This window comes from Mus pahari, chromosome 13, assembly GCF_900095145.1.
Source record: "Mus pahari chromosome 13, PAHARI_EIJ_v1.1, whole genome shotgun sequence".
Classification (NCBI taxonomy): domain Eukaryota; kingdom Metazoa; phylum Chordata; class Mammalia; order Rodentia; family Muridae; genus Mus; species Mus pahari.
The window spans coordinates 44,266,492-44,283,977 of NC_034602.1; the positions used below are offsets into that span (position 1 = coordinate 44,266,492).

Consider the following 17,486-nt stretch of genomic DNA (forward strand, 5'->3'; position numbering starts at 1 on the left):
TTCTTCGCCATCAGGTTATCTAATTTGTTGTTGTTGTTTCTTCTTTGCACTCGACTACTTAACAACCCACTCCACTCTAGGGGCCCTAAAATTTATTATACCCTTTGACGAGTCCCCAGAATTCCAATTGTCACACAATCGCAGAAACTATCTGCAGCTGGCAAAATTGACAGCCCCTCCCCAACCAGAGCATGAGGCAAATCATACTCAACCGCTGGGGACAATCTGAACCAGCCCCATATCCCACACCTGGGATTAAAATGAAAATGTATTCTTATAGTATTGTTTTTCTGTTTTGTTTTGTTTTGGTTTTTGGTTTTTTTCGAGACAGGGTTTCTCTGTTTAGCCCTGGCTGTCCTGGAACTCACTCTGTAGACCAGGCTGACCTCGAACTCAGAAATCCACCTGCCTCTGCCTCCCGAGTGCTGGGATCTGTTTTGTTTTGAAGAAACCAAAACTCCACACAGCTAGTGTTGCTTTCATTATCTTGCTTATTTTACTACCTCTGAGAAAATAGTCAAGGCAACAGAGCTTACTCTAGATGCAGAAAAACTGAGCTCAACAGGTTTATGTAAGGAATTAGCTCGGTAGCTTCAGGATACTGGTGCAGCAAAAGAAGTGGAAAAGGACCCGATGGGAAGCGAACCTTGGAGCTTCTATCAGAACAGTCGTGCACAGGGGCTGTGTGTGGTGTGCCCAGCACTGGGGCAGGCAGGCAGGGCAGGAAACTTTAGTGCTGACCCCTTAGGGAAGCCAAGTACAGTGAAAGTTGTAGGAAATGTTGGTGCCATGAACAGTTGCTATCAGAAAGTACTTCTAGAAAGTACCATCATTCTTCCTGCCTACGAACACAATGGGCTAGTTTGAAAGTTTCAGTGTCTGTGAATTCTACCAAATGCCACTGGTTCTACCAATACCTATTACCCAAGTTCAAGGCCACCTCATCCCCAGAGACGGGCCAGTCTCAGAACTGGCTTCACACACTGGCTGAATGAGTTGCTGTTTCTTTCAGTTTGAGCAACAGGATCAAAAGTAACCCAAGCTTCAAGCTTGGAAGTCCCAACTCGCACCTCTGCAGTGCCTGGGTGCCTCCACCTCACTGTAGGCGGTGCTGGGAATCGAATCCAGGGTCCCTCTCTGGCAAGTGGGCTAACACTCCAGTCACTACATCATCTAGCCAGTACCCCATCTAGTGACTTGACCATCCACCATCTCCCACTGGGTAAATGGGTGGAAAAGAATCCTGTTGGGATGTTTAAATTTTTGAGACAGGGTCTCACTATGCAGCCCTGACCTAGAACTTACTGTATAGACCAGGCTGACCTCAAACACTGAGAAAGGTGCACCAGTTGGTATTAAAGGTGTGCACCACCATGCTGAGCTATGACTGTACTTTCAAGCATTGTTTCTCAACACTGTTACTGGGAAGGAGTGCACTTCGAACTGAGAATTGAATCCCTTCCACAGTCTCAGCAGGGTAAGGACAATTTGCCAGGCACTGGACACAGATGTATAATCAACAAGACCAGGCCTACCTTCATGGAACCTCTATCTACAACTGCATCTCCTGCGAGTGGTACCCACTCCACTCCCACCTGTTGCTTTCTGTGATGTTATGAGGGCCAAGAGCCTATGTCTCATGCACAGTGACTGTGGTAAGGGGGGGGGGTCCTTCCCACCTCTGTATGTTCCTTATCACCAGCTGGGGCAGATACACTACCTCTCACCTTGTCATTTTCTGTCCTCCAGTGGCCTACAACAGGAACAAGGCAGCTGATTCGGGGCCCTTCCCCTGCCTCTTTAAACATAATGCAGTAGGGTCCCCCCCCCCCAACTAGGCAGCTTATTTATTACCCATGGACCATTTGGTGATGCCCACAGCTGGTGACATGCTGGAAGCTCCACTTGACTATGCCCCCAGATGGCCACCTAGTGAGTTCACGTCTGCTTAGGGAAGCTGTCAGGGCTGGTTTGCTCGATCCTACAGCAGACACCTGAACCCTAGGAAGTGGACGAAAATTCCAATTCTGAAAACACACAGACAGACAACAGGATAGAAGAGGCCCGTCCACAGGAAGTGTTAATTCTACTTCGCTTTTACAGTTGCATTACATAGTATGAAACCTATTTTAAAAACAAGTGTGAAAAGAAGTCCGTGTTCCTATAAGAACCGAGAGGAACGTCCTGGCATGCCTGGAGAGACGGAGGTTGCTTAAAAGAACATGCTGTAGGCTTTGGCATGGGCTAGAAAAACAAAGCGTTGGAGGGTAAAGATTCTCGGATCAGTTCTGCAAGTATGTTTAACTTCCTCTTGAAGGCTAGAGTTGGTGAATTACTTAAGGGCGTGGCTTACACAGGACAGAGCATGTCAACCAGTACTCCTAGATGACAAATAGAAACTTAGGCCAACAAGGAGCCTGGCCTGCATGTATGCAGGACGAGCAGCCACTGAGCCAGCACATCCCTCCAGTCTATTTGAATGAGGATTTGTTTCCTGTCATCTTCGGATTGGCATTTCAAGCTATGAATGGAATGGAGCATTGTGAAAGAGCTTCTACAACATTTGAAAGATTTACTGAGCTTACTATAGTAAAAGAAAGTGTTTGCTGAGTGGGTCGTGGGTGAGCCCTGTAGGGGCTGTGGTCTGAACGTAAACCTCCCCACAAAATCCTCATGTTGAAACTCTAACCATTAGTGGTCGTATCAAAGACAGGGAGCCTGGGGCGGGGTGAACTGGTCATGATGGCCAAGTTCTGGAACACTTAGAGAGGATTAGGACCTTAAAAAGACTAGAAGTAGCTTACCCCCCCTTTTAATATTTATTTAATTTATTATATGGAAATAGACTGTAGCTGGCTTCAGACACACCAGAAGAGGACATCCGATCTCATTACAGATGGTTGTGAGTCACCATGTGGTTGCTGGGATTTGAACTTAGGATCTCTGGAAGAGCAGTCAGATGAGACATCTCTCCAGCCCAAGGTCATAAAAGTCATTCTTATTTATTTTGGTTTTTCAAGACAGGGTTTATCTGTGTAGCCCTGGCTGTCCTGGAACTCACTTTGTAGACCAGGCTGGCCTCGAACTCAGAAATCCGCCTGCCTCTGCCTCTCGAGTGCTGGGATTAAAGGCATGTGCCACCACTTCTATCACTTGAAGACACAGCAACTTTACAAGATGCCATCTGTAAACAAGGAAACAGTCCCACCACACACTGAATGCCTGATCTTAGGGTTCTTACGTCTGGAACTGTGGAAACTACACTACTGTTTTTAAACTATCCAGTCGATGGTTATGTTACTAGAGTCACATCTGTGGTGGGTACTGTACTTTCTCTTCCCAGTGTTGATGTGAGCAAACAGGTGTTGTGAGATACCTGGCAGCTAGCCAATCAGAGGGCCTTATGAACTGGAGCAACAGCCTGCTGGGTCGCTGGGTTAGCTCAGCTGAAGGAAGAGTCCTTGGCCCAGTACTTATTTTCCTACTGGCTTAAGGCTGTCCGTGAGCCATTAACTTCAGGCAACCCTGACTAACCAGGAATAGCCTAAGGTTGCACTATCTAATTTAAAAGGTCATAAGGTCACTAGTTACCTGACAGCCTTTGCACTGATGCCAGAGAGACAGGATTGTTAACCCAACCACATTAAAAAGCCTGTCAAGTCCCTTACCTGGGAAGCCAGGGTGCAGAAAAGAATCCATGTTTCAAGGGCCAGCTACCACGCCACCACTGAGATTGGTTTTGGCTCACGTGGGCAAGGCAGGGAATTGGTTAACCTAACAGCTCCCACTTAGCTCCAGTTTCTCTCTTAACCTCAGGTGGTGACTTAGGATCCAACCTTGCTGGGCAGCATGGCTTAGGGAAGCCCCCCCCCGGGGGGGGGCTACTGGGAACCCATTGGTTCCCCTTTGCTCCTGGCCCGGCACAGCAGATTAAATCCCTGTAACTGTGGTTTTATAAAGCTGCTGGCCCAGCCTAGGGCATCCTTTTTTTGCGGGGGGGAGACAGGGGGTGGGGGGAAGCATATATTGTGTCAAATGAACTCAAAGGTCTTGCTGAGAATCTGCAGTGTTTGAAGAAGCCCACAATTGAAGCAGTATAATCGTCATGGTAAAGATTTTGGGGAAAAGTATACAAGCTATACTGTAAGAACACGGATGACGTGGGAACATCACTTAGGAAGCCCTTACGTGGGAAGAGCCTTAGGAGCACGCCACTTCCTTCCTTCCCTTTCAACAATGACTTAATGGGTCCTCATTCTGTGCTAGGGAAAAGTGAGTTGTGTTAAGCCCCTAATCTCACGTGAAAATAACAGACGCTTTGGGGGGCTGGAGAGATGGCTCAGCAGGTAAAGGCACTTTGCTGCCTGATGACCGAGTTCAATCCCTGTAGCCCACTTTCATAGGTTGTCCTCTGACTGCCATATGCACACTTTGGAACACACACACACACACACACACACACACACACACACGATAGATGAATAAATATTGAAGTTACACAGTAAAGGACACTCTTAAAGTAATGTCAGGTTATGTTATGCTGCCAGTGAACAACATAACAAAAAATAAAGGATCATGCTGTAGTGGTGCAGGATTTGAAGCAGACCTCTGAGCTTGTGCAACCCAGGCTCAAGGAAGTGATCAAGGCTAGGAAAGAAGCCACGTGGGTATGTGAGGGAGGCATCTCAGGGAGAGGAAACTGGACGGAGCTGTCACGGTGACCAACCGCTTCTACAGAAGCATGTCATACATTCGTGCAGTCTCCTATTGCTGCAGACAGACCAAGCACACGCTTATTACTGGAGGTCCTGACAGACTGTCAGTGGACCCGGAGTCCTCCAGCAAGCTTTAGGAGACGGTGCTTCCTTCCCCTCTGGTTTCTAGGCTACAGGCATTCTTCCCTCTGTCAGTCTGTCTGTCTGTCTATAGAAAACACCTAGAAGTAGACCCAACAAAGCTATGTATGACCATCTAATTCCTGACAATGGCAACAACAACACACACACACACACACACACACACAAAAAAAAAAAACAGAAAAAAATGCTAGCCTAGTTGGAAAGCTGGCATGTCCAAATTGACATCTGTGGAAGAATGAAATTAGAAGTTACTGTTCACCTTGTACAAAACACCCACACTTCAGAAGCAGACAAGGATGGAGCTCCGAGCTTGAGGTCTATATACTATCCCTGAGCCTTGGCTATAAACTAAGTTCCAGAATAAACAGGGTTATGTATTCATCCTGACTCAAAAACCCCAAACCCTCACCATGGAAACCTCTGCCTCTACCATACACCTCTCTGACTTGTATCTCTTTAAGAACCATCTGCACAATGCAGCCCTCGGGGCCACCTAAATTACAAGGTACAACAAACCACACCCTGGTATGGGTGGTTCTCAGCAGCTCAGTCCATTAGATGCATACGTCCATCTGGGGTGGCCTGGAAGGCTTGGGTCTGATGCCTTGCTCTGTAGCAATGCCACAGTGGAGGGAGCTTCAACAGCACGAGGATTATCCTTTTCCACTTCCCTCTAGAATCATCTGCACATCATTCTTAGTGGTACTGGGCCTAGACTAGTCTTTAAATCACAGATACCTGAAGAGCAAAGCCTACCACAGGGATAATTTACACAGCATCCGTCACACAATAATCCCTGCAGGATGAATTCAAAACTGAATTAGGTATCAGTAAACATCGATTCAACCGGAAAACCCAAAGTAACAGTTCTGAGCAACTCTGCCCGCGACTTTGAACAACCTAGCCAAAGGCTGCAGACTCTTCAAGGCTAGCCCACCTCTTCATTCTCCCTTAACGGGCCTGTTTTCCAGGTTTCTTTTATATGCACATATCTGAACAAAAGCCATGCATATCACTCCTCAAAGGGGGGGGAGGGGGAACCTAGTGTTCATCTCTACCAGCACAACTCTTGGGGAGCCAAGTCTGGAGGAGATGGGAATTTGTTTTCTATTTTACAAGGGAGAGCGCACTCCAGGCAGTTATCTGTGCCCCAGGCTGTAAGGCCAGACAGACAGAGTCTAGAACACTACTCTCCAAACCCAAGCTGGTCCCTGACCCAGTGCTTCAGCCACTTCTTCAGTCGAGAATATGAAACAGGAAGCTGAGAATTATTCAGTTTTCTGATCGGAAAGCCTGACCACAGATGAGTGTCAGTTACCAGAGGTATGAAAATAAAGAGGTGGTTATTACTCCCACAGAACTCAAGTGAGACTTGCCAAAGAACTGAAAACCAGTTGGCCCAAGTATGTCACTTATGTCAGGGAAAGCTTACCAAACTTTCACTCACAAAAACACATCAATATTCATCTGTCCTAATCTGTACAAATAATTCATTAGAAAGCAGAGGGCTATGACCTCAACCATTCCTCGTGATTTAAAGATGAGGCGGGAATGGTCAGGAATGGTCAGCAATTTAGAAGACAACTGAAAAAGGTGGCACCAGAACACCGGGAACTGCAACATCTTTAAAAGCACAGTGGAGGGAGGGTATAGGGGGCTTTCGGGATAGCATTTGAAATGTAAATGAAGAAAATATCTTAAAAAAAAAAGCACAGTGGAGCTGCCTGGTGACTGAAATTTCCAACAGTAAGGGTGTGACCGGTATGTTCTGACACATGCCAACAGGCAGACATGAGGAAGGAAAGCCACAGAAGTGTGTTACAAAGAGCACGAGGCTAGAGCACTGGCCTGTCTGCACTGAGGGGGTAGGGTACAGCATGACGCAGAAATTACAGTGATGGGCACTGTGGACCTCACTCATCTAGAGCTGCCAAGACTTAGGAAAGAGTACTACTATACCATGGACTGGTAATATAGTGTTCTCTAGCTCTGGCTGGTCCATAACGAAGAACAAGAGGCAGTGCTTAGGACAGTGCCCATACTACACTAAGTGTTCAAACAGCAGGAGTACAACCAAACTGGAAAACCTGTCTTCCATAGATCAAACTTTATCTTAAGATAATCACTATATGGTTATGCTATTATCTACCTGCAAATTAAAGAAAATTTAATCTCTAGTTGTAAAGAACCAAGATGTCATAGTTTTATCAGAATCTAATCACATAATTAGAAAATGACCAAAGGCTTATATTATTCTCCACAGTTGAATCATTAAGATGAAGAATATTGTTTTAAATTATCATTTTACATCTTTTACCTGCATGCCCTTTGTACAGTTCAAATTTCTTTTCCTCTCAGGCTGGCCTTTAACTCATAGAAAGACACGGGCTTCTGCTGGGAGTATATCATTTTAAAGACTTGCACTATCACCCTCAGCTCGAAAATAAGTTTTATGGGCTGGAGAGCTAGACCAGCAGTAGTAATGAACACTTGTTGGTCTTGCAGAGGACCTGAATTCAATTCCCATCCCTCACAGGGTGGTTCACAACTACTGTATCTACAGTTCCTGGTGCTTCAATGTCCTCGTTCAGCCTCTGCAGGCACCAAGCATACATAATGCACATGCAAGTGAAATAAAGTGAAAAAAATAAACACACATAAAATAAAGAATCTAATTTTAAAAAAAAATCTTCCTTTAGGTAAACAAAAAGGCAGCAGGAATGCTGTATACAGAGAACACGCCCTCCCTTGGAATGCAGAGACAAGCCACAATCTGAATGACCTGGAATACAACTTTTATCTCTAAGGAGTTGAAGTTGTTTTTTAAGATAAAAATGAGGGTTTGAAGTCAACTCTTAGCTCCTTCAATTCTAGGACATTTCTCCTTTCTTGTTCTAGGACAGTTATTCCAATTGCAAAGAAGTTCCCACCCATGTGGACCTCCCATTCCATAGAAAGGAAACAGTATCATTTTTAAAGTCAGAGAGCCATCATCTTGTGACACAGGACTGCAGAGGCTAAAAACTCTTTCAAATAGCAGAAAGGTTGACATAAAAAGATAAAACTCAAACTCAGTAAAACCCAAATGGATTTTTAACCCAGTAGAAAATCTAAGGTGACAAAGCATGCAAAAATTAGTTCATATAGCTGCAGACTTTCTCCGCGTTCCTTGGAAAATGCTTAGTGGTGTGAGTGTTTACCGTTTGTCACAAGCAGCAGTAAGGCTGGGAAAATGAATGTGATATGCTTAGAAGCAGAACCTTCAGTCACTAGGGAAAATCTTCAAGAAGTAACAGATTAAAAACCCTACACATGCCGGACGTGGTGGCACACACCTTTAATCCCAGCACTTGGGAGGCAGAGGCAGGCGGATTTCTGAGTTCAAAGCCAGCCTGGTCTACAAAGTGAGTTCCAGGANCACACACACACACACACACACACACACACACACAAACAAGAAACCCTGTCTTGAAAAACCACACACACACAAGAAAACAAACAAACAAAAACCCTACACATTCAGAACATGAATTTCCTGACAGCTTTAACAATATTAGAGGAGTCATATAAGAATAAACTACAACTGTATTTTCATGTCTCCAACCTTTTATAGTTACTGGATTTCACTACAATTCTAAGTTTAAATTGCCAAGGAATGGATACAGTGAGACATTTTCCAAATAACTTTTCATGTAAAGTGAAACTTACAGAAAAAAAAAATCACTTCTTAAATCAAATCTTAAATAATAAAAATACTCTTAACTATAGCATTCACATCTGTGGATTCAAAAGTTTTTCTGAACAGAACCATGCAATTAAACTGTCTTCACTCAAATGGTATCGGAAGGCAACTACCCTACTGATAAGTTATGACAACATATTTCACAACCTATCATCCTACTTCCTTTAGCCCCTACCACCAATCCCAAGCTTTCCTCAAAGCTAATGCCCCCGCAGGGTACGGAACCAAACGCCCTCTGAAGACTGACAAGGACAGCTAGAACAGGTAGCTTCCTTCCCTGCAAACCCAACAGGACACTCGAAACTCGCTTTGTAGACACACACACTGGGGCTATTTACTTGCAGCCAAACTAACTGCAACTGAACCTAAGACAAGCATTATCTTAGCGCTGCACAAGTCAATAATGATATGTGGCTTCTCCATGGATGGAGAACTCGCCGTTCTTTCTCACACCTGTGTGGACGCTCTTCAGAAGACCTATCACCGGGATGTTTCAAAGTCTAAGTGACCTCCCTTACACTCGGCACCTACTGCTTAGCTAGTTCCATCTGCAATGGTGAAGGATGGGTGAAGGATGCTGCCAGGTGCAGCAATCCACTGACCAGGCGTGCTAGATGCCCCCGTTTCGAGCATAGAACCACAGAGGAAGACTGATAAAAATCAGTCAAAGCTGTTACATTTTTAATAGATGTGCTAGGAGAAGGGGCAGAGGGCACGGGGTCAGGGAAGCAAATGCAGATACTCAAACATGCCAGAGGATTGCCAGATGTCTCATAGGGTACAAGCTCTTGCAGCATAGTTAAGAACCTAAGTCTTATCCCAGAACCCACATAGAACTGACCCCTGCAGATTGTCCCCTAACCTCCACAGGCATGCCATGGAAATAGGTGCACACCCGAGTGATAGATTTTTTAAAGCAAAAATAAAACCAACTTTTGTACGTGTTAATGTAAAACATTAACTAAAAAGTAAAAGTAAGAGCTGAGAAATAACATGTTGGGCTTGGTTACTACACTAGGGACATACTTAAAATTATGGCTCTCATAGACTAGCAGAAGAAAACTGCTCTGAATTTCAAATGTCCAAGTCCAGACATGGAAAAGATGGTAAAGATACATTACCAGGATGGTTCCAAGTCACAACAAAAAGGCAGTTTGGTGTGCGCAAGCAGAAAATAAACTTTACCGTGCCAAGGTTGCTTTTAGCAACAAACCATGAGAGTAAGCATGCTCAGATGTACCCAGCGTTACTCCACTGCCACCATCCAGAGCGCCTGTACTGAATCCTACTAGAGTAAGGGAGGGAACCACTGGCTTCACACACCCACCTTGGGCTGGATGGGTTAGATCACTCACTTAAGTTCTTCCAAAGGACTTGGGTCCAGTTCCCAGCACAGAAGTGGTAGCTCACAACCATCGCTAACTCTGAAAGGACCAGGTCCCCACACAGTGCACATGCCTTCTCATACATACAAAAAATGTAAAAACTCAAAACAACACCACCCCTACTTCTTCCAACCTTTATTGTTGTTTAGTCTTTCTTGCTCACTTCCTGTGACTAGTACACCCGAGTGGAAAAGTAGACTGGGGAAGACTGGGCATGGTGGGAGACCTGTAGTCCCCGTGGAAAAAAGATTACTGTCAAGTTAGACTAGACGAGATTACAAAGCCAAGTCTACAAAACTGCCCACACTGGCTCCACCTGGTCCATAAGGAACTAGGGCAGAGCCTGGGCATCTTTCAAAACTACTATGAGTACCACAATCCTAGAAGCATGCACCTGATCAAGGACCGGCACTCGCTAACACAGGTCACCACCACCAAGCTGTGCACAGTTGGTGAGGCTCAACACTGACCTTTAGTTCCACTTCTTCCAAACTTAGGAGAACCCTCAGCTGCCCTGCGCCTCAGCTCTGCTCTGAAACGCTAAGTCCCCTCAACAATCATCACTACTGACTGCTTTCTGTCCCCACACCATGCTGTTTTCTCTACTGCCTTCAACCTGACCTGCTGGATAAAACCTGCTACTCACAGACAACCAGTACGCTACCAAAGCACAAGTAGCTGCCATCACATGATGACAACTGTGGGAAACTTGGGTTTCAGAGGCCTCTTCCCTAGTCTCCTTTCCATCAACTAACTTTACAAAGCTACCAGGGGCAGACTTACAGAGTGCCTCACTAGAGACACTGCTAAAGCAGCCAGCCCTCTGCGAAATCTTTTACACAAGAAAATAGAATTCCTGTACAAAGGCCAAGAGATGCAGGTGAGTTCCTTCAAAGTCAGCTCCTTGCAGGTATAAAAACACAAAAATAAATAAATAAATAAGTAAATAAGTAAATAAATAAGATGTACTTATTTCAAGCCCAAAGTTTAACTAGAAATAATTAAACACAGGATTTAAGTTATATAAAACACACAAATACAAAGTTTTAACAATCTTATTTAGACCAAGTAGGCTTCAATATGCATTTGTACAGATCACACATTGAAAGTACACTAAAAGTAACAGTATTCTCACTACCAAGAATCACAAGTCTTAAAAAATTATGAAAGTAACTGACTACACAAAAATAAACGTTTCCCTGTATGAGACTGTGGCTATTAAAACTCATCAATAGTCCCCTGGATATCAGGTTCTTTGTTAAGACACCGAACACTGATACCCAAATATGGAAAGTATCTTCTAGCTCCTCCTCATCTTGCTAACAGCTGTACAACCTAAAGTGACATGCAGCTAATATTAAGCATTACATTTCTGTTCACTGACAGTCTCAGTCATTCCCTTAAACAGCCACATCTTAATTCATTCTGCTCCTCTATTCAAATTCAAGTAAAACAAAATTTCTTTAAAATGTCCAATGATCTCTACAGGCATAAGCCCACTCTCACATGCTGGACTTTGTAGAGATCAGATGAGCAACCTGTGCATGTTTAGAAAAATGTTTCTTCCTGGATATTAAAATGATTATTTGGCTAAAAATATCTCATGAGGGTCATACACACATGGGTAGTTGACATCTGAAACCCTCGGCTACCTGCCTGTTGCCTCAATCTCAAACCTAAATTAGCTGGTTAGCAAAATAACCCAAACATTTAAGCCCAAAGCAGTTCTAATTCACAACCTTCACCACAGTAGTCTATTTTGTGATAGGCACTTGCTAAAATGTTGTACTTTTTGTTTTTGCCTACTGGAATTTTAAGAAAAATGGGTAATTGTGAAATCAGGCAGGCCAGTAGCAAAATAGTGTAGCAATTTGAAACTGGAAGCTTTCAAAGTTACACATGACTTACTGCATAATCCAAAAACCTCGATTAAGCTTCACTCAAGAGAAATAAAAAATGTCCACATAAAGACCCATAAATCCATGACATTATTCATAGAAATCCAAATACATTTAACTGGCAAATATATAAGTATGATATGTAACAAGTAATGATTAAACACGGATAAATACATTTAAACTGGCCTAATTCCACTTCTGATCCTGTTAAAAGGCAAAACTAAAAACAGAAAAATGCAATGGTTGATGAGAACAAAAAGAACAGTAATTTTGAGGGGCAACGAAAAAATGCTGGATGATATGATTACTACTGTGTATTTGCCTAACTTTACTAAACTATATACCTAAGACAAAGTCTTATATGCAAACTACACTTCAATAAAGCAGAACTTTAAAAACCATGTTAGCTAGACCACTACTAATCATCTAGGAATTAAAAACCATTAAAATTCGACAAGGCAGACCATGGTAAAACAGATGGCTGGCCCCAAAGGTTCACACTGACTTTCTCCTGTGCCTTTAAGACTTTCTACTTTTAACTGATCCTGCCTCTGGTTCTTACTATGTTCCTTGCACTTGACATCTACAGTTCTTTGTAGACATTTTTATTTTATTTTTTTTTTAAGATTTATTTATTTATTTTATGTAAGTAAGTACACTGTAGCTGTCTTCTGACATTTTTTTCTTCTCATTCTGGCCCCACTTGCTTGCTGTAGCTGTCGACAGAAAGCCCAGAAGAGGGCATCAGATCTCATTACAGATGGTTGTGAGCCATCATGTGGTTGCTGGGATTTGAACTCATGACCTTCAGATCAGTTGGCACTCTTAACCACTGAGTCATCTCTCCAGCCCCCGTAGACATTTTTAAAAAGTCAACTAGACCTTATGTTGAGACCATCCTGGATAGTACTGGTCTACCTTTCAAGAGATAGCCTCACACAATGCCCAGGGCTTAACTGAACAATGGTTTAGAACATTTATAAAAGGACTAGCAGTCAGTAATGTACCTACCAATCAAGCATAAAGACCTGAGTCCCAAAACCACATAAAAACAGTGCCATTGTGATACTCATCTGTAACCCTAGTCACACAGGAGTAGAGGAGAAAGCTGGACCAACAAATGGATAGCCACAGCTCATTGACCAGACAGGCTAGGCAATCAATGGACTGCAAGTCCAGTGAGAGACCCTGTCTCAAAACAGTAAGGAGGAGAGTTAAGTAGTTTAAGAAGATACCTGACGTTGGCTTTTGGCCAATGCATTAATACATTTTTTTTCTCCCTCCCCCTCAAAAAAGTTAAAAAGTTGTATATCATGTGTTCTTGCATTTCTAACTTCTTAAGTAGGTTCAATCTACTCTAGTCTAGGTGTGATATATAAATCTGGTGGAGTATGTCCTAGATTCAATCCACAATATTCCACCTCCAATACCTACAATCTGTTAATTATAAATAGTGAGTCTACAACAATTCAATAAGGAAAAAACCCAACACACAGTAATTTAAATATAAAGTGTAGGACACTTGCCAAACACTCAAGTTTAAGTTCATCTTATCTATGTAACAATGAGAAGACTGGAACACTTTTGCTATTCTGAGTTCAAATGGCCTGAGACGATTCAAAGTAAAAGTCAAGTTTCCATAACCTGGAATGATGCTTGTGTTACTGGTGGCAATGCCCTTGTGCCTTACCTTTGTGTAATGGCTGCCTATGAAGCATTGTAATCATACGTCTTAAAATGCACATTTTTGTGAGGAAAGTAGTAAAAAAAAATCTGAAGTGACTGACTCCCTCTCCAAGACCTCTAATATGTATTATATACAAACCATAATCAGTGTGTAAACAAGCTACCAAGCTAGTCAATTTTACATTTCATATGGAGTAAATCTGATTTTATACTAGTGAAATGCATCATTAGGTAGACACTTCCCAACAATCTGAGATCAAACCCCAAGACCCAATGGTAGGATAACACTGATAGGAGTAACAGAAATTAATGAGCAATGAGCTGATACGCCAGAAAAAAAGAAGGACTTCTAACCCGCTTCTCTATGAAGTGTATGAGTCAGCCCTAGGTGCACCTGAGTACTTCTCATAGCCTCCAAGTAGGTTCTGCTAGAAAGTCTCTAATAGTACAGTTCTAATCTTCTCTAAGACAGAGTTAAACAAGACAAAACCAATTTAACTTTCCTTCTCTTACTGTCAGGGTCAGTGAGCCAGCACTGCTCTCCCCTCATCTCTGATGTGGTTTCTAGACATCCTGAACCACTAGGCACCATATAAGAGGAGCACTAAAAGTATTCAAATCACCGGAAACTGACACGTCATCAGATCACAACTATACGTTTTCCTTTCATATTAAAAAAAAAAAAAATGAGGCAGAGACAGGAGAATCAGTGATTTCTGAGGCCAATCTAGTCTACAGTGAACAGCAGGTTACCAAGACTTAAAACAAAGCAAAGCAACATAACAAGAGAAAGGCACATCCAAATTTAATAAAAATATTTAGTCTGTAAGTGAAAGAAAAATTATTGCAGTACTTTTGACTGACCACATCAACCAGCTCCTTTTGGTTCTGGAAGGATTTTAGTGTGTCTCCCACCTGTTAATAGGAAGCTCAACTTCTCATTTTAACACATATACAAATTACATTATAAAAGCTTCCAACATTCAAGGCTTAGTAATCCTAACGGTGATCCAGAATACTGTCCCCTTCCATCCAATACAAATAAACACATGCTAGGAGGCTAGAGTGCTTAAACTGTTCATCTGAGGACAGTAAGACCTGACACAACACATTTAATAAGGTAATAAATTATCAGCCTTATGAAATGAGCTTAAAGAATGAGGACAAAGCCATTCTTCCATTATTCTGTCTCTGGGGATCCAATTTCAAAAAATACTGTACACGTTATCCCATTAGATTACATACTGATTAATCTAAGAAAGTGCTACATTTATGCTCTTTAAAACCCAGGTTTAATGGCTACTGTACCTAAGGAGTACTCCTTTTAAAAAAAGGCTAAATACGTAGTAACAGTATAATTACAATGAAAAAAGAAAAATCCCAACACTCGGGAAAAGCAGCTACTCACTATAGACTCTTAGAATAAAAGATACAGAAGGACTTTGGCCAAGATTAGTATAAATAGACTTTATTGAAGTCAGTGCCTCTGTATGGAGACAGAAGATTGTGTCTACAGAAGCACAAGTTGTAACATTTCACAACTTCTAAAAGGAATGTCAACAATTACAACGATCATGCATACCATGGTCGATAATCACATTTTAGAAGCATTTTCAACCATTTCTAAAGAAATGCTTATAACATTGTTATATATAGAACTACTTTCAATAAACTGCAAAACATTGATCGACTTTTCCAGTATGAGCTACAGTGTCAACACAAAAGGGAGGCATAAATGTTTAATTTATGAAATCAGAATGGAATATTTACTGTAAAGAAAAATTAAAAAGCTTTCAAATAAAGGCCATTATTGAACCAACATGAAGAGCACAACTTGAACTTGACTTCATTCATCTTTTAAAGCTGTCCTCTGAATAACTTCAGTTCTAAGCATTGAACTCAGTACTGTGAATATTCCTTGGATTGAAGTTTGGCAATAATGCGGTCCAACTGTCTCTTTGCTTCACACTGTGGGAAATTGCTCATGTCATAATATTGAGGGGCAATTTTCACCAACCTGTCCAGAATGGGGAGGAAAGTTATGAAATCAAGATTTAAGTACTAGAGTTGCTAATAATTACACTGCTGCTGAATGAAGGCAAATGTTCAAATACAAATCAATGATAAAAGATTTAAAATTATCTCTTTATAAACATCAGTTTAAGAAATATCAGCTTAGCAAAAATATAAATCTGTTGAACTTACCACCTTTGAAAAAAAGGATCAGAATTAATTTTTCTAATATTTACATTAATATGAAAAGACAAAGCTATTTAGTGTTTCATTTGCCTACACTTAAACCTGTATTTTAAAGGTTATAGTTTTGATAGTCAAATAACTCCATCTCATTATCAGTATTAAAAACTACAAATATAAAACTGTATCTCTTATAAACTATATGGTTTTCCCTTGGCAAAACATATAATAAAATGGTAATGTTCTAAACAATTGAAGTGTCAAAAGCCATAAATCAGTGATGGATGGAAGCTGCAAAATACTAAGTGACACAAACCAACATAAATGGTTTCCTGTCCACTCTTGGCTGACATTCCCATAACTTATAAAAATGGTGGTGGTAGGGAAATCACAAGGGTACCATTTTGCTAAAAATTGAAAACCTGTCTTAATTACAATTTTTAGAAGCTAATATGCTAGGGAATAATTTGATGTAATTTTTATCTTTACATAGATCCAAAAAACCCTCAACATTTAATAAATAAAGACAAATAAAATACTTAAACCAAGTAAAATATCAAAAAGACAAACATCTGCCAACAGAGACTACAAAATGGCACCAAGAAATTCCTGATGGTACTTAACTCCCTGCCCACACTAATGTTCCCACTGTCTTCTCACCAGAACACTGACTTAGAAACAAAAGAAAAAACAAATCATACCATGTTGTTGATCCTAGGTCTACATACAAGAATATACACACCTAGCTGAGAAGTTCAAGCTATACAATGAGCAAGGATATGTCTACTAGGCATATTTTACCCACAACAAAATACTAAAATCAAAATTGAAGACAGTGTGCTTCCTTACCATTCTGGCTTGATATCTGTACATGTCCGGATATAATTCTTTGTTGTCAGCACAAACTCATTATAAAGTACCCATTCAGGCTTGTGATCAAGCACAGTAGAGGGATGCAACTGGACCACCTGGTTATCTTTCACAGTTAAATAATGCCCCGTTCGTTCTAAATGTGCCACCTGAAACAAAAACAATTAGTATTTCCAGTGAAATACTTAAAAAACAGTACGAAGATATTTTCATGAAAACTTAAAAAATATTGAGTTTGTTTTACTGTGTGTGCGCATACATGCAAACATGCCAATTTGTGTACCACATATGGCTGCCTGAGAAGGTCAGAGAAAATGTTGGCTCCCTTAGAACTGGAGTTACAGTTGGTTCTTACAGGTTATGTGGGTGCTAAGAATTGAACCCAGGTCCTCCGGATGAGTAGTCAGTGCTCTCAACCACTCATTTCTATCTCAGGCATGTCTCACACCACACACTAGCTACAAAGTAGACAAATATTACCACACTCATTAACTAAGATGAAGAAAAGAAATCTAAGCAAATAGAAAGCAGCAACCTATAAAGAAAAGGGTAAGGAAAAAGCAGAGAAAGATCACATAATTCTTTCATATTTTCTTTTCCTAATTATACACTTATATTCATGATACCTAACAACTAATAATGCAGAACAAGAATGTTTGCCATTCCCAACTCTACAACTCGGCATAGTATGTGACTCAATGACAACTAGTAAATATTTATAATGAATATATACTAGGTGCCAAGTACCACTTCAATTGTTGGTGCTTCTTAGAATAGGAGCTAACTAGGATACTACAGTTTTTAAGTTTATCAGGAGGGGAGGGGAGGGGAGAGGGAAGAGGGGAGAGGG

General features: G+C 41.5%; 1 protein-coding gene across 1 annotated transcript in view; it reads right to left on the bottom strand.

Moving 5' to 3' along the window:
* Window positions 1–15,014: 15,014 nt before the first annotated feature.
* The window catches only part of Dhx15 (DEAH-box helicase 15), a 39,644-nt gene continuing 37,172 nt past the window's right edge, over window positions 15,015–17,486 (bottom strand). The window contains exons 13-14 of the mRNA XM_021210273.1: window positions 16,616–16,785; window positions 15,015–15,587 (exon numbers count right to left, since the gene is read on the bottom strand). Of these exons, the coding sequence (XP_021065932.1) occupies window positions 15,470–15,587; window positions 16,616–16,785 (288 nt within the window). The 3' untranslated portion in view covers window positions 15,015–15,469. The remainder of the gene's footprint in view (window positions 15,588–16,615; window positions 16,786–17,486) is intronic.